The sequence below is a fragment of the Ictalurus punctatus genome, chromosome 22 (assembly GCF_001660625.3).
Source record: "Ictalurus punctatus breed USDA103 chromosome 22, Coco_2.0, whole genome shotgun sequence".
In the NCBI taxonomy this organism is placed as follows: domain Eukaryota; kingdom Metazoa; phylum Chordata; class Actinopteri; order Siluriformes; family Ictaluridae; genus Ictalurus; species Ictalurus punctatus.
The window spans coordinates 17,936,377-17,962,147 of record NC_030437.2 but is presented as its reverse complement, the minus strand read 5'-3'; the positions used below and the strand labels follow the sequence as shown (position 1 = coordinate 17,962,147).

Genomic DNA, 25,771 nt, shown 5'->3' with positions numbered 1-25,771 from the left:
CAATAATCCCCCATTTATCCCTCGCTCGATCGCTCGCTCCATCCTTCGAGTTTCTCTCCTTCCTCCATCGCTCTTCTCTGTAATGAACCGATTTCAGAAAGTACGTCGCCTTTCATTAAATCCATTTTGTTGTTCTTTTAGTTAAGGGCGCTTTTCCCCGTGCACGCTTTAACCAGCACCAGTTTACATGTGTTTCGCTTTTTTAAAGTTACGACAGCTGGCGGCGCTTCACAGAGACATTAATTAGTTCTTTCTGAGAAGGATTTACCGCAATATAAAACACCACGAAAATATGAATCGGCTGTAATTCTGTCCAGAAGAGCTCAGACTGAGGACTCTGGGTTCTAGTGGACCGTTTCTGACCGGATCCATATTTGTTTTATTTCAGTGCTAGGGGTTAAGCCGTTTACGATTTATAACGGATATGACACTGAAATGTGAACCAGAGAGAGATGTTTTGTGAATTAAAAGGATGTTGAAATAAATCTTGTATCGGCGAACACCGAGTTCTGAGAGGAAAAATGTCACAGATTTTCTTACTGAACACATCTGATCCTAAACTTCCACCGGGTGTTCACGTGCATGTGAGTGTGAGTGTGTGTGCGTGTATGCGTGTGTGTGTTCTGGCTGGGGGAAAGCCGCAAGCATGTGCCGTGTGAGTGACTGAGGCTGTGTCGCGACATGATTGAGTTTGCAGAGATGAATGGCTTCACCTCGGGGAGCAACACGACTCCTTAATTAAAGGCTGAGGAGGTATGCGAAACCCGAACGGAATAATTAGAAGGGCGTTCGGCGCTCGGACTCGGAACGACAGAACGACAGAGGGGAGGAAAGAGAGAAGGATTCGGCTTTGCGGAGGAGAGGATTATGAGTTACGGCTGTCCTCTGAGGAGAGGATGAAGAACGTGAAAAGAGCGTCGCATGAGAGGAACACGACCGCTGCTCCAGATCGAACAATAAAACGGGATTTTCTTAACACAAGTACATACATTTACACACCGGAATCCACACCGGATCCTCTCCTCGCCGCTTATTTTTGCAGGGGAACGGTCATTTTTTTAGGCTAGGTAGTGGGCGGAAACTTAACAAGCTTTAAACTGTAGTAGTTCGCGAACATTTGTGAAGGTCAAGCGATATACAGCAGTGAGGCAGCGAAAATCCTTTCTGAGCACAAAGCTGACGAGTCGAGGGTCAATCAGTGAGAGGAAATCAGTGAACCTGTGACACTGCTGGGATTTGAACTCATAACCTTGTGGACACTAGCACAGATGTTTAACCTCTGAGCTGCTGTGAGGGATACATCATTAATCAGTTCGTTCTAATTCTAAGCTACACGCTGACGTAAAGGAATGTCTGATTTTTAAATGAATAAAATCATTCAGTGCTTCATGAACGCTGGGGCTTGATGGTGAATAAATGTTGCTGTGATTTTGTGTTAATGACTGTGTTGTGTTGGTGTGGTGAATGTTGGGGCTTGATGGAGTTTGCTGGTGAATGTTGGTGTTTGATGGTGAGTGTTGGTGTGTGATGGTGAATGATGGTGTTTTGTGGTGAATGTTGGTGTTTGATGGTGAGTGTTGGTGTTTAATGGTGAATGTTGGTGTTTGATGGTGAGTGTTGGTGTTTGATGGTGAATGTTGGTGTTTTGTGGTGAATGTTGGTGTTTGATGGTGAATGTTGGTGTTTTGTGGTGAATGTTGATGTTTGATGGTGAGTGTTGGTGTTTGATGGTGAGTGTTGGTGTTTGATGGTGAATGTTGGTGTTTGATGGTGAGTGTTGGTGTTTTGTGGTGAATGTTGGTGTTTTGTGGTGAATGTTGGTGTTTGATGGTGAGTGTTGGTGTTTGATGGTGAGTGTTGGTGTTTTGTGGTGAATGTTGGTGTTTTGTGGTGAATGTTGGTGTTTGATGGTGAATGATGGAGTTTGATGGTGAGTGTTGGTGTTTGATGGTGAGTGTTGGTGTTTGATGGTGAGTGTTGGTGTTTGATGGTGAATGTTGGTGTTTGATGGTGAATGTTGGTGTTTTGTGGTGAATGTTGATGTTTGATGGTGAGTGTTGGTGTTTGATGGTGAGTGTTGGTGTTTGATGGTGAATGTTGGTGTTTTGTGGTGAATGTTGGTGTTTGATGGTGAGTGTTGGTGTTTGATGGTGAGTGTTGGAGTTTTGTGGTGAATGTTGGTGTTTGATGGTGAATGTTGGAGTTTGATGGTGAGTGTTGGAGTTTGATGGAGAGTGTTGGTGTTTTGTGGTGAATGATGGTGTTTGATGGTGAATGTTGGTGTTTGATGGAGAGTGTTGGTGTTTGATGGTGAGCGTTGGAGTTTGATGGTGAGTGTCGATGTTTTGTGGTGAATGTTGGTGTTTGATGGTGAACGTTGGTGTTTGATGGAGAGTGTTGGTAGTTGATGGTGAGTGTTGGTAGTTGATGGTGAGTGTTGGTGTTTGATGGTGAGTGTTGGTAGTTGATGGTGAATGTTGGTGTTTGATGGTGAGTGTTGGTAGTTGATGGTGAGTGTTGGTAGTTGATGGTGAGTGTTGGTGTTTGATGGTGAGTGTTGGTAGTTGATGGTGAATGTTGGTGTTTGATGGTGAGTGTTGGAGTTTGATGGTGAGTGTTGGTGTTTTGTGGTGAATGTTGGTGTTTGATGGTGAGTGTTGGTGTTTTGTGGTGAATGATGGAGTTTGATGGTGAAAGTTGGTGTTTAATGGTGAGTGTTGGTGTTTGATGGTGAATGTTGGTGTTTGATGGTGAGTGTTGGTGTTTTGTGGTGAATGATGGAGTTTGATGGTGAAAGTTGGTGTTTAATGGTGAGTGTTGGTGTTTGATGGTGAATGATGGAGTTTGATGGTGAATGTTGGTGTTTGATGGTGAATGTTGGTGTTTGATGGTGAGTGTTGGAGTTTGATGGTGAGTGTTGGTGTTTTGTGGTGAATGTTGATGTTTGATGGTGAATGTTGGTGTTTGATGGTGAGTGTTGGAGTTTGATGGTGAGTGTTGGTGTTTTGTGGTGAATGTTGATGTTTGATGGTGAATGTTGGTGTTTGATGGTAAATGTCGGTGTTTGATGGTGAATGATGGAGTTTGATGGTGAATGATGGAGTTTGATGGTGAATGATGGAGTTTGATGGTGAGTGATGGAGTTTGATGGTGAATGATGGAGTTTGATGGTGAATGTTGATGTTTGATGGTGAATGTCGGTGTTTGATGGTGAATGTCAGTGTTTGATGGAGAATGTCAGTGTTTGATGGTGAATGATGGAGTTTGATTTTGAATGATGGAGTTTGATGGTGAATGATGGAGTTTGATGGTGAATGTAGGTGTTTGATGGTGAATGTTGGTGTTTGATGGAGAATGTCAGTGTTTGATGGTGAATGCTGGAGTTTGATTTTGAATGATGGAGTTTGATGGTGAATGTTGGTGTTTGATGGTGAGTGTTGGAGTTTGATGGAGAGTGTTGGTGTTTTGTGGTGAATGATGGTGTTTGATGGTGAACGTTGGTGTTTGATGGTGAATGTTGGTGTTTGATGGAGAGTGTTGGTGTTTTGTGGTGAATGATGGTGTTTGATGGTGAACGTTGGTGTTTGAAGGTGGATGTTGGTGTTTGATGGTGAATGATGGTGTTTGATGGTGAGTGTTGGTGTTTTGTGGTGAATGCTGGTGCATGTTCACCTTAGAATGACATTCCCAAATTTTTCTGATTTTCTCATGCCGTGTTAATGAAAGTATGTGCTGCGTAAAAGAACGTTAATTCAACCCGACATTCACATGTGTGTCTTTAACATCAGCGTACTCCCTCTGTTTACCCTCTGAGGCATTACATTACAACACAATGAGTGTGGCTGCCTCCTGTGGTTGCCTGCCCAAATACCTCTCACTGAATATAATGAGGAAGAGAGAGAGGGTGTGTGTGTGAGAGAGAGAAAGAGAGACAGAGAGAGAGAGAACGTGTGTGTTTTTTGAGAATGAAAGTGTGTGTTTTTCCGTGTGGACGTGTGTGTACTTGAGAGAACGAGAGAGTCAGTGTTTGTTTGAAAGAGAGAATGTACGTGTCAGTTTGTGTTCTATGGTGAGAGTGTGTGTTTGTGTGTGTGTTTGTGCGTATGAATGAAACGGTAATCTCGCTGTTGTCTGGCTGCTGTTGTTTCACCTGAAGAAGCCTCACGTAGCCCGTGCGTGCTGCCAAAAATCCCCCCAAAGTGTGTGTGAGTGATAGTGTGTGTGTATATAAGTGTGTAATACGTACTAGCTGGGTAGTACGGGTGTAACGATCGGAAACATTCCGGAGCAATGCATCGATTGAAAAGGCAATGACTAAAATTCTAAACATTTAAATCATTCATAAATAATCATAACTCAATTACGGATTATGATTTATTCTACACTGATTTTTTTTTTTTTTTTTTTTTTAAAAAGGTCAAACAACTGAAAAGTAATCATTTTTAAATTGATGTGTAAATAATTGAACAGGCTAGCAAGGTGATTCACCCCGACCTCCTTCTCACTGTACCCTTTAAGACGCAGTGCAAGGTGTTGAGTCATTTTCTATAACAGCGGCTCCGACTGTAGCGCAGCTCCAAATCGCAGGTTTATATCAATGCACTCGTTCGAATACGTTATGGTTTCCATAGTAACGACTTACAATGGATTTGTATGGTGAAGGTGTGAATAAATGGATCGTAAAAAAAAAAAAAAAGTGGTTAATTGGTGTGATTGATATGGTGACATGGACGGAGTCTCCAGGGTCAGCGCTTTGTATCAATCAAAGATAAAGATGAGAGCTGCATAACTTTTTCACAGGAGAGTATAAATGTTTATTGATTTATTTGTCTGATTAAAAAGGTGAAGGAACGACTGTTTATAGCTGCTATGACGTATGTAGGTGAGAACGTATGTGGGTTTCATGGACATGGACAACCTTAAATGTAACTAGAAATGGATAAAAAAAAAATACAACATGCTATATTTAATGAATAATAATTTTTTTTTTAAATAGTAATCGATGGAATGTTGCCATGGTGTAAGAGGAATAAAACACTTCAGGACTTTGCTAACTCTTCTTCGACACCTGGTTGATTATTTTCCTGTCACAGCACACCTCGTATGTTTTATTCTTTACACATCTACCTACTCTCCGAGTTTCAAAACCTAGCTGTGCTTTTTAATCTAAGAGTATCTAAGGGGTTAATTTATGAGTAAAAGGTTAATGTGATAGTGGTAAATTAATGTGTTCACATGCCACACCTGAGCCAAGTTACCTGACGTAAACCTAACGACAACAAAGCTGATTAAACAACGCACAAACTGTAGAGCAAAAACGTTTACAGCAGAACCGTGGGTTCTTCCTCTATCGGAAACAAAAACAGCTGCAGGTCAGAATGCACAAACGCTGGCACTCGACTGCTTTTCGGTTTTTTTGGGTGTTGTTGTATTCTTTAAGTAGGACTGCACGCGCATCGGGTAGAAAAGTCCAACAAATTAGCTGTTTTTATCACTTGTATTGTATGGAGCCATATCAGATCCATCCCATAATACTTTGTCTAAAACAGGGAGTGTGTGGATTTGATACGGGCGATGCCCAAGAGCAGAGTCAAAACTGGGACGTACACACATATTAACGGGAACCAGACGAAACCCAGTCATGCCTATAGGACCACGGGTGACTGCAGGCGAGACAATGCACGGCCTAAATGTGCAGCGTGAGGCTAAAAACATACCCGGGTCCGGCTTTCACCTGCTTTTACACTCCTTTTTTTTTTTTTTTCATGTGAGCTCCAAAAGTGGTGTAGAGCTAAAGAGAAGATCTGCTAATAGGTGATGAAATAATAATAATAATAATAATAATAATAATAGTAATAATAATAATAATAAAGATGGTGTAATAGAATAACTGAAATGGGTCAAATTTGACAAATACAAAAGAAAAAAAAAACTTAGGGAGAGAAAATAAATCGAATTTTCCGCATTATGATATTAGTTTAAAACAAATATACGATTATTAAGCTTATTAATATGTCAAGATATGTCAATAACGGCCAGAAATTCCGCTTAGTACAATGTCGAGAAATAGCCTTGATAGTTTGTTTGATCATAATCTCAACATGAGAAATATTACATACATTTGTGTACTTTCAAGATGTTTTACATTGATTTTATGTCAAAGTGTGAAAAAAAAACTACAGTAGAAACAATTTCTAGATTTAAAAATAACTTGTGAAATGATAGGCATACCACTGGCTTTCATCACTATTAGTTACTATTAGTAACAATTAGCTGATCAAAGTAACAACTTCATTACCTATTGTTTTATTTATTTTTTTAATTGTTAAATAAAAATAAAACGATTGAAGTTCGCTGTCATATCGTATAGTGAAAACGTGTGTGTGTTTTGGAGTGAAGCCACTGGTGACTGGAACAGACTCAACACCCACACACCCTCTCATTCAAACAATGTGACAGCTGGACACACTGAAATTTAAAAAAAAAAAAAAAAAAAAAAAGACAAATGTGTGAAAACGATATTAGAAAACAGAGCTGGACAATAAGAGCCACGCCACGTCATTTGAGGTGAAAAGTATTTTCGGAACGTGATGTAAAATCATAAAAGGGAGCGCGTTTGGTTTTGTAATGGATGATGTGATGCGAAGCATCGAGCGAGCCGTCGCATTAATATTGAACCTCACACACACTTGGCGCTCGTAAAAAACGAAAAGCTGTATAATAAGTGCAGAAAAAAAAGGAAAACAGCCCTGCAGCTGCGTTTTATAGCCTTACAGCGTCTGTACAGAGAGATTACTGCACCGTCCTCAGCATAGCATTCTGCTTTTACCTTCGAGCAGGTGCTGCCATTATTACTAACGTTTCTGCATCAACGTAATATTAATATTAATATTTACAAAGGCTTTAGAGCTGTGTGTTTATCAAACAATGTGTCTATTCTCCTTTACTGGAACTGACAGTTAGAGAGGCCACACCTCCTTTACTGGAACTGACAAGTAGAGAGGCCACACCTCCTTCACTGAGACTGACAAGTAGAGAGGCCACACCTCCTTCACTGAGACTGACAAGTAGAGAAGCCACACCTCCTTCACTGAGACTGACAAGTAGAGAGGCTACACCTCCTTCACTGAGACTGACAAGTAGAGAGGCCACACCTCCTTCACTGAGACTGACAAGTAGAGAAGCCACACCTCCTTCACTGAGACTGACAAGTAGAGAGGCTACACCTCCTTCACTGAGACTGACAAGTAGAGAGGCCACACCTCCTTCACTGAGACTGACAAGTAGAGAGGCCACACCTTCTTCACTGAGACTGACAAGTAGAGAGGCCACACCTCCTTCACTGGAACTGACACGTAGAGGCCACACCTCCTTTACTGAGACTGACAAGTAGAGAGGCTACACCTCCTTCACTGAGACTGACAAGTAGAGAGGCCACACCTCCTTCACTGGAACTGACAAGTAGAGAGGCCACACCTCCTTCACTGGAACTGACACGTAGAGGCCACACCTCCTTCACTGGAACTGACACGTAGAGGCCACACCTTCTTCACTGAGACTGACAAGTGGAGAGGCCACACCTTCTTCACTGGAACGACAAGTAGAGAGGCCACACCTCCTTCACTGGAACGACAAGTAGAGAGGCCACACCTCCTTCACTGGAACGACAAGTAGAGAGGCCACACCTCCTTCACTGAGACTGACAAGTAGAGAGGCCACACCTCCTTTACTGAGACTGACAAGTAGAGAGGCCACACCTCCTTCACTGAGACTGACAGGTGGAGAGGCCACACCTTCTTCACTGAGACTGACACGTAGAGGACACACCTCCTTCACTGGAACAATAAGTAGAGAGGCCACACCTCCTTCACTGGAACGACAAGTAGAGAGGCCACACCTCCTTCACTGGAACAACAAGTAGAGAGGCCACACCTCCTTCACTGAGAGTGACAAGTAGAGAGGCCACACCTCCTTCACTGAGACTGACAAGTAGAGAGGCCACACCTCCTTCACTGAGAGTGACAAGTAGAGAGGCCACACCTCCTTCACTGAGACTGACAAGTAGAGAGGCCACACCTCCTTCACTGGAACGACAAGTAGAGAGGCCACACCTCCTTCACTGGAACAACAAGTAGAGAGGCCACACCTCCTTCACTGAGACTGACAAGTAGAGAGGCCACACCTCCTTCACTGAGACTGACAAGTGGAGAGGCCACACCTCCTTCACTGAGAGTGACAAGTGGAGAGGCCACACCTCCTTCACTGAGACTGACAAGTAGAGAGGCCACACCTCCTTCACTGAGAATGACAAGTGGAGAGGCCACACCTCCTTCACTGAGAGTGACAAGTGGAGAGGCCACACCTCCTTCACTGAGACTGACAAGTAGAGAGGCCACACCTCCTTCACTGAGAATGACAAGTGGAGAGGCCACACCTCCTTCACTGAGAGTGACAAGTGGAGAGGCCACACCTCCTTCACTGAGACTGACAAGTAGAGAGGCCACACCTCCTTCACTGAGAATGACAAGTGGAGAGGCCACACCTCCTTCACTGAGAGTGACAAGTGGAGAGGCCACACCTCCTTCACTGAGACTGACAAGTAGAGAGGCCACACCTCCTTCACTGGAACTGACAAGTAGAGGCCACACCTCCTTCACTGAGACTGACAAGTAGAGAGGCCACACCTCCTTCACTGGAACTGACAAGTAGAGGCCACACCTCCTTCACTGAGACTGACAGGCACAAGTCCCAACTCCATCTATCTACGTGCACATACAGTACACACACACACACACACACACACACACACACACACACCCAGTCATCAACCATCGCTGCAACACAGTCTCGTTGATTGATCGGTAAATGTTTAAACTCACATACCAACTAATGCTTGAACATACTTTTGTGTAGATGCGACGCCCATGCACATGAAAACACACACACACACACACACACACACACACACACACACACACACACAGGCCTTGGGTGGAGAGCACAGTGCATCAGTCAGTGTGCTGACATGTCGTAACTTATTTGTGATTGATGGGGCAATTAGAGGCATTTTTCTGTTCATAATCACTCCATCAGCGCACTCTTCCCCTCCCTCTGCCCTCACACTCACTCTGACAGCTTGGAATCTCACAGAACTTCCAGTACGTCCCGTCTTCTTGGTCTGCAATGTAGCACCACGGCTGAACATCTCCATCTGGGTTCCTGAGAGAGAGAGAGAGAGAGAGAGAGAGAGAGAGAGAGAGAGAGAGAGAGAGAGAGAGATCATCAACTTCATCTTAGAAATGAAAGCATCTTCATTTGGTGCGAATCATTCAAACAAAAGACAGACAAAAAAAAGGCAGGCATAGATAGATAGATAGATAGATAGATAGATAGATACTCACATAGATTGATAGATAGATAGATAGTCACATAGATAGATAGATAGATAGATAGATAGATAGATAGATAGATAGATAGACTGAGAGACAGGCAGATAGACAGACAGACAGACAGATAGATAGATAGATAGATAGATAGATAGATAGATAGATAGATAGATAGTCACATAGATAGACAGATAGATAAATAGATAGATAAATAGATAGATAGATAGACAGACTGAGAGACAGACAGACAGACAGATAGATAGATAGATAGATAGATAGATAGTCACATAGATGGATAGATAGATAAATAGATAGATAGATAAATAGATAGATAGTCACACACATAGATAGATAGATAGATAGATAGATAGATAGATAGATAGATAGAAAAATAGAAAGATAGATAGATAGTCACATAGATGGATAGACAGATAGATAGATAGATAGATAGATAGACAGATAGATAGTCACATAGATGGATAGATAGATAAATAGATAGATAGATAGATAGATAGATAGATAGTCACACACATAGGTAGATAGATAGATAGATAGATAGACAGACAGACTGAGAGACATAGAGACAGACTGAGAGACAGACAGAGAGATAGGCTGAGAGACAGACAGATATATATCATATTGCTATCATGTTAAAGTTGTGTGTTTCCGTGGCGATGTAGGTGTAAGCTCTCAGGGTGTAAATGGGCTGAGAAAACGATGTCTGTGTAGTGAAACTCTGATGTTTAAAACGGAGCATTAGAGAACCGGAGCCGAGCGCTCGCAGGATAAAGGCGTAATTACGAGTTCTCCGCACCTTTCAGCGCACACAATGGGAGATCCTCGAGCCCGAGGCGATGCCGATCTGGTTTCAGCCATTGTGAGGGGAATCCTGAAGGGTGTCTCCGTCTCTTTTCTTCCCCAATCAAAAAAACCCGCGTCCCAGATTCTCCTCGCTACAGAAAGGAGCTTTCAGAGAGGCCACGGCTCTTTATCTCCTCACCGGCTGCTTTTTTTTTTTCCTCCTGGGAGGAAATCGAACCTCCGGTCACAGACTGGCCTTTCATCTTTGTTTTTATTTCCTGTTTCGCTTCGGAGTTGCTGTCGTTGTTGTTTAATTGGTGTTTCTACAGGAAAGTTTGGGGGGTATTTTGCCGTATTTTCTTTTCCTGCGCAGTCTCATTTGACTTCGATTTTGACTACGTGAAGCACAATGGCTGCTTTGCATGCTATTTTGAATGACGTATTCCCACATGCACACCTGTTCGAGCACATCGGACCCTGGGGCGTGCAAGCTGAACATTCACGGAACATCACACACACACACACACATACACACACACAGGAAGAGGAACGGCAGGATCGTCTCCCACCATGATAATCAGCCAAACCAACATGGCGGCTTTCACTACACCATGGTATCCGCGTTTGTGTGCTGTAATATTTACGTATCGCGATACTTTTTCCTAAATAGTTATCATGGTTGATGATCTTATCACTGCATTGCTCTCCTTTTAGGGAATAAGATCCATTTAACGGAATGGACAGACACCGCAAAGCGTCCACCTCACCTCTGAGCGTTACACAGCGCTGGCACTGGAGACTCCTTCCATAGACGTGAAATAAATTCTCAAATCCTTACAAACAGAAATGAACGCAAAATCCGATATTCGGAGGAGCTCGCGATTTTTCAAAATTAACGCAGATGTTGCGCAGACTCGGGCTGAGACAGCCGAAGCCCTCTTCGATTCGCGAGACTATTTTAGCTTTTTCTTGTCATGATATGCAACTGTATCGTCACAACCTCACACACACACACACACACACATACACACTTCAGTAGGTCTTTTCATGACTTCATATCAGTACAGTGAGGGTCAGATGGTGATCATCTTCCTGCTCTTGCCCTCTAATCACCGGCCTGAGGGCAAAAACAATACACACCGACGACAACACAGAAGCCTCCGTCCCCGACCCAAGACAGGCTTTGATCACTAAGGCTCAGCCTCCAGTTAGTGCGCGCGCGCGCGTGTGTGTGTGTGTGTGTGATGAGTTCAAGCCTGCAGTAAGCAAGTGAAGAGTTTCGAATCCTTTCATGCGTGTAACCGTAAGACCAGTAAAAATGCTGGATAGGTTAAAGGGGACGACGGATCTGCCCTCCACTTCAAACGTATATAAATGGAGAGTAACGGTGTAAAGGTGTGGCGTAAAGGTGAGCGCCGGCCTCCGGGACACGACTGAGTGATATACACACGAAGGAACAGACAGCAGGTTATCACACCATGATCTGAGCTGGTGTGGTTGGGAAAGAGTAAATACAGTGTGTGTTCATACCTTGAATATGTGTGTGTGTGTGTGTGTGCGTGTGTGTGTATAAGAAAATTACGATTATTCAGATACCGTCAACAGTCAACAAACCATTTACAGAGTGTCATGTAACTGTCATCAACTTGTTCCAAACATGTCAACAGTTTGTAATTGTTTCATGTTTTGTTAAACAACAGTGCAGTTCAGTCCTCTGATCTGATTGGCCAGAATTATGGGATGGGATAAACCTTGGACGTTTCGTGTTTGGAGAGTGTTTGAACATGTTCATCATCTTTGCTCAGGGCAAAACTTCAAAACCATAATAAATAGAGTACGCATAATGTCTCGGTTTAGACCACAGCCGTGGAAAATACAGGATTCTGATTGGCTATCGGTGATGCTTTCTGTGCACGCGTCCAAGTTTCAGGTTTTAAACAGATCTTTGTTTAGTATTTATGTTTTTGTTGATTAATGTGACTTAAAATCTTATTTATTCCTCAGAGTGTTTAGTATTAACGTGTGTGTGTGTGTGTGTGTTGGCTATTAACATATGCTATTAACATATAAATTAGGACGAGTTGTCAGAATTACGGTCAAAAATAACCAGTTTCATATAGTGAGTAAGCAAATTTAAATGTGCTTTAGGTTGGGGGTGGATGATACGACAATAAATATCACATCGCGATATTTATCACTGTATATAAGGCAGGAAGACATTACTATGACATACTATGATGTATCACAAAACTCTCAGTGTAACAGTAGTGTGGAAAAACTAGTGGCAATGATACATTTATTTAAAAATTTTTTTTTTTTTTAATTATCTAAAAAATTATTTCGACCCGAAAATTGTGTAGAAATCTAACTGTAAAAAAAAAAAAAAAAAAAAAAAAAAAGAGCAAATTTGAAAGATTCAGTACAAAATTTTTCATCAAACAACCGGCTTCTACTCAGGCGCATTTAGTTTTTATAAGATAAATAAATTAATTAAAGTGCACCTATTATGGGTTTAAAACGTGCCTAATTTTGTTTTAAAGCTCTCATACGATGGATTTACGTGCATGCAAAATCAAAAACACTTTAACGTGCTCATAATTTAAATAGCAGAATTACCTTTTCTCCGCAGTGTCACGAACGACTCGTTAAGTGATCCGCACTAAATGATTCATTCTAAACGCCTCCTTTCAGAGAGCATACTCTGCTCCGATTGGTCAGATGTCCCAGTCTGTCGTGATCGGTCTACCGCTGTCAGCGAGCAGCCGATGAAGACCGGAGGCGCGGTTTGTTGTTACAAACCTACGTCGGTTAGTACAGGAAGTGAGACTGGAATCACTAACGAGTCGATTCAGCTGTTCAGAATCGATTCCTTCTTTTGGGAGTCGATAACTCAGTTTCTCGTGCGCTTTGATGCTTTAAACATTGCAGACTTTTTACATTCACAAACCGCTACGTATATAACACACTACATGAAGGGTAATATCTGAAAAATCATAATAGGTGCAAATGCGATAAAAATGATCACAACATCTCAGGAAAAAAGCGCCCTGACATTGCTTTCGTGACGATGTCGACCATGTTGCCCCGCCCTTGTTTATTATTATTTTTTCTGTTTCACTATCTGTATTCCCCCATTAAACAAAAATAAGGAAAACGCACGACGTGGCTGCTATCGTTATGTAATACGACTGTCGCTATGGTAACAACAATGGTAAGAGCATCTGTTCTGAGAACTTTTACTCGAAACCTTCACACGCTGTATATAAGTGTATAAAAACTTACTCTTATGGAAAAGCAAAAATATTTAAAAATCTATGTTTAGAAAATATTGAAATATTTCAACTTGACCCTTTTTTTTTAAAAAAAAAAAAAGAAAAACACACATTTTGAATCTATTGCGATATAAATAACCTATTTGGTTAGGATTATGAAAATATTGTCGTTCTTTTCACGTGTATTAAAATGTATATTTACGATGAAGGAGACTGATTCACAATCATAACCATACTGGTACCATACTGTAGCGACAATCGCATAACGATTGCCAATGAATGTGTTGAAAATGCATATTATTCCGTTATTTAAACACTTTCCAGGGGGCGTGGCATCATCTTTCACCTCGTGATTTTCTGACATCAGAACGCTTCATTTGTGGCTTTTTCCCCCTCTTCTATATCGTAAACCTGATTACTGCCGCGTGCCTGATTTCACCGTTATCAAAAGCTGCACGTTTAAACTCCGCCAAGCGATATTTTTCGGCGAGGGGACTAAAAATAAAACAATAAACCACACTAGAAGGTTTACAAGCTTTAAGAATCTTGCACTTCTCTCTCTCTCTTTTCTTTTCTTTCTTAGCATCTCTGGCTAACGTGTTTCGGCGCTGTATCCGAACCAGCCGCCCTGGACTACGTTCAAAAAGCTTTTTTTTTTTTTTATTTAACAGCCACTTTCCAACTCTTAAAGGTTTATGATAAACCTTTAAAATTCCAGCACCTGGGGGATTCATAAAGAAAGAAGGAAAAACAAAACCCCATGAAATAGCAAAAGTTGTGCGTAAAGTTGTGCGCTGAGAAAAAAAGAAAAAGGAAAAAGCGAAACAGTCATTTTACTTCTGTTGGGGTTCAAATGACCTGCGTAAAGTTTTTAAATAAAACAGCTAGTACAACGCCAAAAGATTGTTCCGGCATGAAGCTTTGTGCTTCTCGTTTTTTTTTTTTTTTTTTTTTTTTAAATATCATTTTAACCATCAACTTATCTCATTTTAACAACAAGCTGAAATAACCGTTTATTAAAGTAGAAACGCAACGCTAGTGTCCGTGACATTTCCTCGGTCTCGTATTTACACTCCCACCTCAGCGCGAGGTAATATATTTTTTTCTCTAATAAATATAATAATATTCATGATGTTTTCCTAGAACACCGTGACACGGCGGGTTTAATTCGAGGGTTTCGAATGAAATTGCTGAGCGTAATAACGTTCGGGGACGCGTTCATCGATAGATTTTGTGTGAGACGCCTCTGCACTTCAATTCTCGTGTTAATGAGCGGATGAGCCGAGCCGGTTCTATCAGAGCGGCGGACACACGAATCTCTACAGACTCGGAACGGGACGACTGATAAACACTCCTCTTTCCACGTGTCAAATAAACCTTTAGCGCTGCTTTACATTTACGATCTGTAACTCGTTACCGGATTTTCCTCGGAACTCGGACTCGCCCCGTCGCTTTTACTCACAGCGCTCGCTTTCGCACGTTTGCATATAAGCGAAGCGGAATGGCTCGATCGGCCGCGTTCTTCCCACCGTCCGAGCGAGACCCGAGAGCGCGCGGTGCTTCAAAACCACGAGTGACAGCGCTTCACCTTCGATCGTAACAAAAACCCGTCGAAACTCGAAAAGAAAAAAAAAAAAAAATACAAACAAACATTTAAACGGTTTTGAACAGTGAAGCATTTGTGGTATTAAAGCGAAGTCATCAGTCACGGCAGGATTCACGCCAGGATTCACACCAGGATTCACGCCAGGGAACGAACGCAAAAGCCGAGCAAGCGGCGCAACATTCGGAGGCGCTCGCAATTTTTCAAAATGACCGCCAATTTCGTGACGTCATCACCACGTGCTTTCAACCAAAGCCCTCTCTGAATCCCGTGCGTCCAACACGAGTACACCTAAAAGGTTTCGTTTACCGACAAACATCGCCCCGGGAGACAAAACAAATAATAATAACAATAATGTTCATACTGCATTAACGCACTCATTCTAATACCTTAGCGTTTCTATAGTAACAACTTCCACAAGGAATCGTACGGCGGACGCTCCAGATAAAGGTGTGTAAAAAAAAAAAAAGGTGTGTGATCGTTGATATGGCGAAGTTTTCTGAAAGAAGATGTTTATTTAATGTTTATTTAATGGAAGGAGTCTCCAGTGTCAGAGGCACTGCCGTGACGTTAAAGCGATTTCTCTACGGACACTTTGACCTCTCCGTGCACTTTATATATACACTCTCTCACAGACATGCTCACTTTGTATCCTGTTCATCACCTGCATCACCTCTCTGTGTGTGTGTGTGTGTGTGTGTGTGTGTGTGTGTGTGTGTGTGTGTGTGTGTGGCCTTGGTAAGACTGAACCTTCCAGAGAGAGTCCCAGAGTGAACAAAATGAGAGCGCTGCACTTTTGCACGTTGTCCTGGCGCAATCACATGGAGCCAGAGGTCTCCTAAAGTTTGTTTTGACACCGAGTCAACACACACACACACACACACACACACACACACACACAGAGTACAGGCTGCATGTGGAGAGTCAACCACGGTGTGTCTTTCTGGGTTTTGTTTTTTCTTGTGTGTTTTTCTCTTCACTTAATCTCAGTGTCGGACTCTGCAATCCCTCTCTCTGTTCACACATCATACAGTCTGCTGGATACACACATGCACACACACTACAGCACTCAGAGAGAGAGAGAGAGAGAGAGAGAGAGAGACAGAAATATGGACAGAGACAAAAAGGGAGGGATAAACAGAGCATGAGGAAGAGACAAATAAAAAGAGTGAGAGACTGATCAAGAAAGATTGCTGTGTAGAGAGACATACAGCCAAGAAACTAGACACAAAAAAAAAAGGGAAAACCAAATGATGAGTTACAGAGTTAGAGGGGGGGAAAACGAAAAGAATGAGAGACAGAAGGAATGAGAAAGAAGGAGACTATAAGAATGAGAGAAAGAGGGGAGAGTAAAAGAGAGTGAGGGCGTGAAACATAGAGACGGGATGAAATTAGATGAAGGAGAGAAGAAAAAAGTAGAAGAAGAAAAAGAAGAGGAGAAAAAAGGAGGAGGAAGAAGAAAAAGACAATAATAAGTAGAAGAAGAAGAAGAAGAAAAGGAGAGGAAGAAAAAGATAATAAGAAGACTAAAAATAAGAAGACAAAAAAGAGGAAGTGGACGAAGAAGAGAAGAAGAAGAAAAGAAAGGGAAGAAAAAGATAATAAGTAGAAAAAGAAGAGGAAGTAGAAGAAGAAGAAAAGAATAACAATAGAAGAAGGAAATAATAGGAAGTAAAAGAAGAAAAGAAGAAGTAGAAAAAGAGGAAGAAAGTAATAAGTAGCGGAAGAAGGGAGAAAAGAAGGAGAGACACAGAACGACAGAAAAGAAAACCAGGGATGAGAAAGCGCGAGACAGAAAGAGTGAGACGTGGAGAGAAATAGATAGGACAGAAGGAGCGAAAGACTATGAGACAGAGAGACAAACGGAAAGACAGACATACATCCAAGAGACAAAAGAAGGAGAGAGAGAAGCTGAAAGACAGATATACAGAAAGAGTGGATGAGAGACAGACAGACAGACAGTCAGCGAGACAGATACAGAGAAAGAATTAGGATAGAGAGAGAATGGTGAAAGACACAGATGTTGAACAAGAGCAATAAAAACTGAAAAAGCCCAGGAGTGAGAGAGAAACACATGAGGACTTGTAAAGGAAAAGACAGACAGATGGCGCGAATGAAAACAAGAAAAACAGGAAAATCGGAGAGACAGAGAGCGAGAGTGACAAGATCTAGCGAAAGAAAACGACAGAAAACAGACAGAAGCAGTAGAACGCGGCGACGAGATGAGTGGGCGAGAAAGTGGAGGAGAGAAAAACAGATGGATGGAGTGAAAGATCAAATAAATTAGAGACAGAGGACAAGAAGGTGAAAGAAAAACAGAGAGATGGCATGAAAGACAGAGAGAGAGAGAGAGAGAGAGAGAGAGAGAGGACAAGGGGAAAGAAACCGATGCAAAAATAACCGACAGTGAAAGACAGACGGAAAGATGGAGAGAGAGAATGAAAAGAATGAAAGACAGAAATTTCCCAAGATTGAATTAAATAAAAATAAAGAAATAAATCAATTAATCAGGAGAGAATGAACCGGAACATTGCGTGACGCAGCCGCAGTAACAGCCCTGCTGATAAAAACAATAGAAACCATCACCGAAATTCTAATGGTTTCCACTACAAATACCATTACAAACCATCCCCTCACCATTACAACCATTACCACTATTGGTCCCTAATGATATCCACTAGACATATAATGCCACCAATGGAATGCAACAAATTACCACTAGAGACCCACAGGGACCATTACAATTTCCATTAAAACCAATACAACTCCCATTACAACCATTAAAACCATTACAAATTCTATGACGGTTTCTATTGGGTTTTTTTTTTTCCAAGCAGGGAGATGTAACACTGACCTGCAGAAGTTGTGAGCTCCCAGTCCTCCTTCTCCGTTCGGATATTTCAGCGTGTTGTACGGATGCTGGAAGGTTTCGTTCCAAAAAAGACACGGCTTCCCTCCGTGTAGACTCGTCTGGTTCTGCCGACCTCGGTAGTCCTCGCCGTTCACCGTGTAGCATTCTACAACACACAAACACACACACACACACACGTTTAAATATTTATATACAGCGCATATGCCAGTCATTCTGTTCAAATGCGACCTAATTACGAAAAATATATACGTCTCGATGGTCATATTTTACTCTACGGCACCTAGCAAGACCTTTTGCTGAGCAGCTTAGCCTCACGTAGGACATGTGTTCATTTTTAAAAACATCCTTTCAAAAAAGCAGTTAGCAACGGATGCTAATATGCTCATATTATGTAAAAGTATGTATGCATGGGCAAATTTACTTAGCGAGGCCTCTTTGCTAACTGTGCTAAGAATGACCTGCATGCTTACTTCTTCTTCTGTCTAGACACAAGCTCTACTTACAGAAAAAAAATACTTTCAGCTCTTCATACCTACACTGCTGCTAGCAGTTAGCGGGACCTAACTAGCCGAGCGAGCGAATATTTTGCACTGTATTTAATTTCCCGCGTTAGCAATTAATATCTAACGATCTTTTGCTAAGTAGCTTAGCAATTTCATCGCACTTTCTACGCTAGCCAGAAAATATTACACCTCGAAATGTTCATATTTAGGATCATGTTCATATTCTGTAACAAGCGTAGTAGCACTCAGAAGGACTGAACTTGCTAAGTATGCTAGCGTGTTGGTGGTTATTTCCCGTTTTAGCAAATCATCACTACAAACGGCAAACGTTTGGATAAAACGGAGAAATGATGCATATAGTCATATGTACATGGTTCGGTTTATGGTCTGCAAAGAGTACAGAGGCTACAGCAGTCTCTAGAGTTTACACAGAGTGGTGTGTGTGTGAAACACCTCGTTGATGAGAGAGATATGATCAGAGGAGAATGACCAGACTGCTCTGAGCTGACAGGAAGTCTATCGTAACTCCAATAAGCACAAATGGACAACCGTGGTGAGCAGAAAAGCATCTCAGGATGCACAACACGTCAAAACTTAAGGTGGATGTCCTCCAAGAGCAGAAGACCACACCGGGTTCCACCCCTGTAGGTCAAGAACAGGAGTCTGAGACTATCTGAGATGTTTTTCCAGTCTTTAACTGTCCAGTTTGGGTGAGTCTGTGCCCATGATAGCCTCAGACTCTTGTTCTTGGAGTTTTTTTTTTGCATTGCGCTGCGGCCATATGATTGGCTGAGGAGATAGCTGCATGAATGTGCAGGTGTTCCTAATAAAGTGGATGGTGAGGGTATAGCTGTTTATATCTGTTCACGTTCTCCGAAGAAGCTTCACCTAGCATGACCCGCTTTCTAAGTGTGTTAGCATTAACATTTAACCTCGTTTTCTGCCTTAGCCATTCATCACAAACAGTGGCGGTTGTACAAATAAAATATCATTATGTGAAATGCCTCGAGGGGGATTGGCTGAGGGTGATAAGTTTCCATTTGTGTAACCAGATTTGAGCTGCTTGCGCAAATGAATCGAGCTACGTTACCGCTGTTATTTCGCCTGTGTTAGCGTGCTAGTCTGATGCTGTCCCGTGAGTCATCGCGGAGGGCATGGAGCTAGCGGACGGAGGGTGAATCAGATATAAATAAGATTTCGGAAATTACATTAGGACGTTTTTGTCCATCTGCGTGTCTGCACTCTTGTGAGGCGAGATGAATGAGGATTGCAGCTATTAATCTTCCACGAGATATTAAAAAAAAAAAAAAAAAAACTTTATGAAGTGGTGTAGAAGGAACGAAACAGAATCGTGCACGGCCACCCTGTGAGCAACCACCGTAACCTTTTCGCGAAAAGCTGAGGAGAAATGAGAGGCCTCGTTCTGAGTCAAAACAAACAATACGGTAATTGTTCCTTCAAAGCGTGGACTCTGTAAACGTGAAGACTTCAAAGCACGTCATTTAGACTTCCGCTCCGAGTGAAGGAGCTGGAATGTGGTGCGTTAGCGTCTTCCAAACCGTCCGGCGTCTTTCGCAAATTATTAGACAATTCCCTTTCAGGTTCGTGAGTCGCAGTAATCGGGTAGAAAAATCATAAGAAAAGGTGTGGTGATCATGATGGTATCTGAAATGATTATCCTTATGCCTTAAAAAAAAGTGTTTTTTCCCCAATTTTAAGCAGATATTTGTCATCAAAGATTAAATGATTCAATTTGTACTTTAGTATTTAAAAAAAAATGGGCTGGGGGGTGTGATTTTGATCATTAAAAAAAACAAATACATATTTAACAGTTTGAATGGATATAAATTTTCCCCCGAATGATATATTTTCACCTCTTTATTTCCAAATATAACCATGTTCTCTTGGATCAGTACAAGTATTACATATAAAATGCCTTTAAAATAGATTTGTGTGGAGAGTATGTCTTTATTTTTGTTTAAAGAATAACCTCCCCATTGACTTCCTCCTATATATTTTTTATTGTTGACGAAATAATAAAATAATAAAAATTCAACCTATAAAAATGTCTGTAAGTTTGTCAAGACATCTGTTAATATCCTGTGTTGGGGTGAAAACTCATGTGATGGGCTGGATTACAACAACATGGTGTGTAATAATGGGACATTTGTCACACCAGTGCTGGAATCCACTTCCCAGAACACATCACGGCCTACAAACATGGCCGCAACGGACTACAATCCCCAGAACGGTAGTCCACTGGCATGTACGCTCGCCTTAATGCTAAGTCACACCATATATATATACGTACAGACTCTCACCAAGACTCTTTGTGAAGTATCACTCACGTATACATTTACCTGAAATACCAAGTCTTGCATATTATGTCTCGCTGTTCTGGCTTTTGATCTAGCTTTGTTCGTACGTTTTTGGATTTTGGATTTGCCAGATCAGACTGGCAACCTCCAAAAAATCCTGAACATTTTTGACGAAAGATTAACTTGGACCAGAATGATGGGAACAGAAGAGTATGGAGAAGGAAAGGAAAGGCGCATGTTCCAAAGCATACCACATCATCTATCAAACATGGTGGAGGAAGTGTTATTTTATACTGTTGTATTTGATTCATAGTTTTCTGCTGTATTCGATTCATAGTTTCATGCTGTATCGATTCACAGTATCCTGCTGTATTCGATTCACAGTATCATGCAGTATTTGATTCATAGTACCATTCTGTATTTGATTCATAGTTTCATGCTGTATTTGATTCACAGTTTCCTGCTGTATTTTATTCATAGTTTCATGCTGTATTTGATTCACAGTATCCTGCTGTATTTGATTCACAGTATCCTGCTGTATTTGATTCACAGTATCATGCTGTATTTTATTCACAGTACCATGCTGTATTTGATTCACAGTTTCATGCTGTATTTGATTCATAGTACCATGCTGTATTTGATTCACAGTATCCTGTTGTATTTGATTCATAGTTTCATGCTGTATTTGATTCACAGTATCCTGCTGTATTTGATTCATAGTTTCATGCTGTATTTGATTCATAGTACCATGCTGTTTTTGATTCATAGTGTCACGCTGTATTCGATTCACAGTATCCTGCTGTATCCGATTCACAGTATCCTGCTTTATATGATTCACAGTATCCTGCTGTATTTGATTCATACTTTCATGCTGTATTTGATTCACAGTATCCTGCTGTATTTGATTCATAGTATCCTGCTGTATTTGATTCACAGTATCATGCTGTATTTGATTCATAATAGCATGCTGTATTTGATTCATAGTACCATGCTGTTTATGATTCATAGTGTCATGCTGTATTCAATTCACAGTATCCTGCTTTATTCGATTCATAGTATCATGCTGTATTTGATTCATAGTATCATGCTGTATTTGATTCTCAGTATCATGCTGTATTTGATTCTCAGTATCATGCCTGAGAAGTGTTTATCAGATGAATACATGTTATCCGTCTCATTAAATATAATAATCTTACATATCACACCATTCATGGAATGACTCAAAACTGTATTATCTGGTTGTGCGGTTTTCCTTCCGTACCTACCAACCCCTTTGAGTGGCCAGATCAGGAAATTTCACCCCGTCATTAAAGTCATTATTCAGTCACGGCTTTTAGCTTCCACCTATTCACCTGTCAATCTGCAAACTGACAAATGAAAATGACACAGACATGTCAAAAGGCCTTTGAGGAGATATAATTAAAGCCCAGAGTGTGCCAGAGCGGTGCTCACCTTTGAACAAAACCTGCTATCGAGAACACAAAAAGGAAAGTGCAAGAATGCAACATCATTTAGTTATAACCGCCAATGATTTAGACTCGTCTCTGTGTATTTACCCACACTCATTTTTATTGTCAGTGATATTTATCTTAATTTTAGGGAAAATCCATGCAATTTTTTAACACCATACATGACATCCCTGCTGAAAAAAACAACAACAGAAAACCTGACAGCGTGTGTATGCGTAATGGTTTCAATGGTTATAATGGGAATTGTATTGATTTTAATGGAAACTATAATAGTCCCTGTGGGTCCCTACTGGTAATTTGTTGCTATCTATTGGTGACATGTTATGTTTAGCGGATACCATTAAGGATAGATAATGGTAATGCTTTTAATGGTTAGCTGATGGCTTGTAATGGTATTCGTAGTGGAAACCATTAGAACGTCTGTGATGGTTTCTATAGTTTTTTCAGCACGGATGTATTCAAAGACATTTCTCTACATTAACGTGTCACTGGGCCAACAATGTTTAGAAAAATACACAGCTATAGATTTCAAAAAAACTCTATTTACTAATATAGCAAATAACACCCACTAATGTGCAAGGTCACGGTAGAAAACAATATGTAAATTTGAGAAACTAAAACCTTCTCACAAGCATTCTCCAGCATATCGGCAATTAAAGACGTGAGGATATGCAAAACGATGTTAATGAGGTATATGTAAATGAAACGTTTTCAAAGGCTCGGTTTAACGTCGCAATGTGTGATGAACATCGAATATGAAACTGGAATATTAAGTCGTCATTTTAAGAAACTTTCTAATCATTACGTGACGGCAAGGCATGAATCTGAAAAGCTTTTACCTTATTAACCTCTAATGAATGTGTCACTTTGTTTTCAACAGGTCTAAATGGACTCGCGCACGTTTAATACCTGCTTTTCAGTTGTACTAATCCGCACATGCAATTACCATTCCAGAAAGGAACATCAAGTGCAAAACTGATCCATTTTGGCACTGACTCCACCCTGTTTTTCACACCTTCTGGTATACACATGCTTAACCGGTAAACATACACCCTATTGCTATTTCGCTCATTCGAAAGACGCAAGCCTCCTTAGACCCTGCTAGTAAATCAGGTTACGTGTGTTTTCCAAATGCGCTCAAGTCTAGAGTTCTTAAACATTAAAATGTGGATTTTTCACCTTTGAATATGTAAATACTATGAACATTTGAATAGTACCTGAACAGCGCGACTGACCTACAAAAGTCTGGACGTTTGTTGTTGTTTTTTTTTTAAATTCTGTCATTTCCCTTATTTTAACTTCCTGTGACAGATAAAAAGAAGAGGAGAAGATTTTAATTAAAAGCCCCTGCGCTGTTGTAACACGACAGCAGCTTGCTTTCTGCAATTGTAGCTACCATAGTTGCGAAAGCTGTTCTGATAATTAATCGACGCTTGGCACGGTAGCCGGTATATTAGGTTACGTTTCGAAGGGTCTGGTTTGAAAAATTGCTGATTACCGCAGAAGTGTTGAGAAACAATGCGTAACCTAGATTCACACCAGCGAGCAGCAGCCGAACTGTAATTTGTTATAGAGGTATGCAAATCCGAGGCATAATTCGACCAGTCAAATTGAGATATTCACAATTTTATGCAAATTACTTAACATGATGTGAACCGGGTGCAGTAAACTGCCTCAGACCAATGGTATGCTGCAGGTTGCACATCGCATGACCTCGGGTTTCATCAGCTTGCAAAAATAGCGCTTGTTTAAAGGAAATTATTACGTAACCCGAATCATTTAGCTACAACCGATTCTTATAACGCAGGGTTAGCGGACATTAACTGCTAGATTGAGGACTTGTGGATCGTAAAGCTCTGCTAGGTGGCTCTATTATTCTGCAAAGTTCTGCAAAAAGTCCTCATGCAAGCTGGGAAACATTTCGAGGCCTGGGACTCAGAAGCGCTCCATGAGTCATACCGCATGTCCTCTGGAGTAATTACCATATTCTTTTTGTAATCTCCGGCCAAGCCACAAGGCGAGCGGGGAGGATGCCCTTCGGAGCCGCTCGCATTAAGAGTCCTGCGCACGAAGGAGAATGAAGGCGGAAAGAAAGCGGAATGGCAAGAAGAGGAAGAACAACTGTGACTTTGAGAACACTCCGTGTGGGTACGGAGATTGGTACCACTCAGCCATCTTGCTTCTGTGGCTAACCTCTCTGAAAAAGCTTTCTCAGACTGGCTGGACTGAAATAAGCAGGGCTCAAGGAAAGGGTAGTAATTAGCAGCAGTTTGGTTTGATGTGGTCGAGAGGCACCATTACTCTGCGGCGACCAGGGGAAGCAGGAATAAGAGGAACGAGATAAGAAGGTCCGTCCATGATGAATAGGGAGTTAAAAACCGACATCGTTCAAAGCGCTGCTGTTTTGGGACAAGAACTCACAAGTTGCATGCGCCGGAGTGAGTTTAAGGCCGGGGAGATGAATGAATGAAGGTGATGGCTTTCATTCCAGTTGCAGAACCACCATCTCGCTCTGTCACGAAGCAACTGCTTCCCCTGTATCGCCATGTGACGTCTTTGTTGTGGTTGGATTACAGACTTTGATGGGAAACAGAGCTCTGACCGCATTAAAGGTCGAAGTGGAGGGGGAAAAAAAATGCTATAAAACACGACCACTTATGGAAAAAAAGAAGAAGCCCAGAATGACAAGGAAGACAGGGAGACCCAGCGCAGGCCTTATAGTCAAAAACAAGAGGGTCCTAAGAGCACTCCTCAAACGTGAAGGGTTGATCACCCTGTTATTATGTTTGCAAGGATTTGAAGCTAATTGCTTCCACATTGAGCATCCAGATGCTGTCGTATCTGCGTAAGAGACAGTGAAAGCGGGTGCAAAAAAAAGAAGGAAAAAAAAAAGAGCAGCTTCACGGTTAGGTGACCGATATCAAAATAAACAAGAAACAAAGGCATCCCCTCCAGCAGGGAACGCAGGTCATGCCATCTTGTGTTTACCCAAAAAAACTGCTTCGAGATGGGAAGAGATTGAGTTACACGCATGCTGACGTTCATGCGAACACTCGTGAGGACAGATGTGCCATAAATAACACAACTGAGTTCCTAGAAAATGAACTCTGAGGCCAGAGTAGAGGTGCTACATGCTAATCCAGGCTTTGCGTGGTCGTTAGCATGGCTGTTGCCTTAGATGTTATATAAAAAGGACACCGAGTCTAGACGCTGTTGGTGAGAGTTTAAAACTATAAAACTCAAGCTGATGAGTTCACAGTCATTTTCAAATCCAAGCACTTCATTCTAGAGTCAGGAAAGAGGTACAAATCCAGCGTCCCCAGTGGTTTCAGTTTAAAAACAAACTTGGTAATATGTCCTCACCATTTCTGCAGCAACTGTAAGCTCGCTACTGTTAGGTACCCAAGTATTAAAGTTCCCTAGCACGCTAGGCACATTTTATTTATTTTTTTTAGTATTTATTTCAATCTAGCATATACACAAGTTGGCAGACATTGTTGTAAATCATATTGTGTAACTAAACTCATAGCAAACCTACTAGCAAGCT

The 25,771-nt window shown here is 41.4% G+C and overlaps 1 protein-coding gene across 3 annotated transcripts in view; it reads right to left on the bottom strand.

The window, feature by feature from the left end:
* The window catches only part of kremen1 (kringle containing transmembrane protein 1), a 66,219-nt gene that overhangs the window by 18,078 nt on the left and 22,370 nt on the right, over positions 1–25,771 (bottom strand). For all 3 annotated transcript variants that reach the window (XM_017452165.3, XM_017452166.3, XM_053674341.1), the window contains exons 2-3: positions 17,917–18,079; positions 9,128–9,219 (exon numbers count right to left, since the gene is read on the bottom strand). In XM_017452165.3, coding sequence (XP_017307654.1) covers positions 9,128–9,219; positions 17,917–18,079 — 255 coding nt within the window. The remainder of the gene's footprint in view (positions 1–9,127; positions 9,220–17,916; positions 18,080–25,771) is intronic.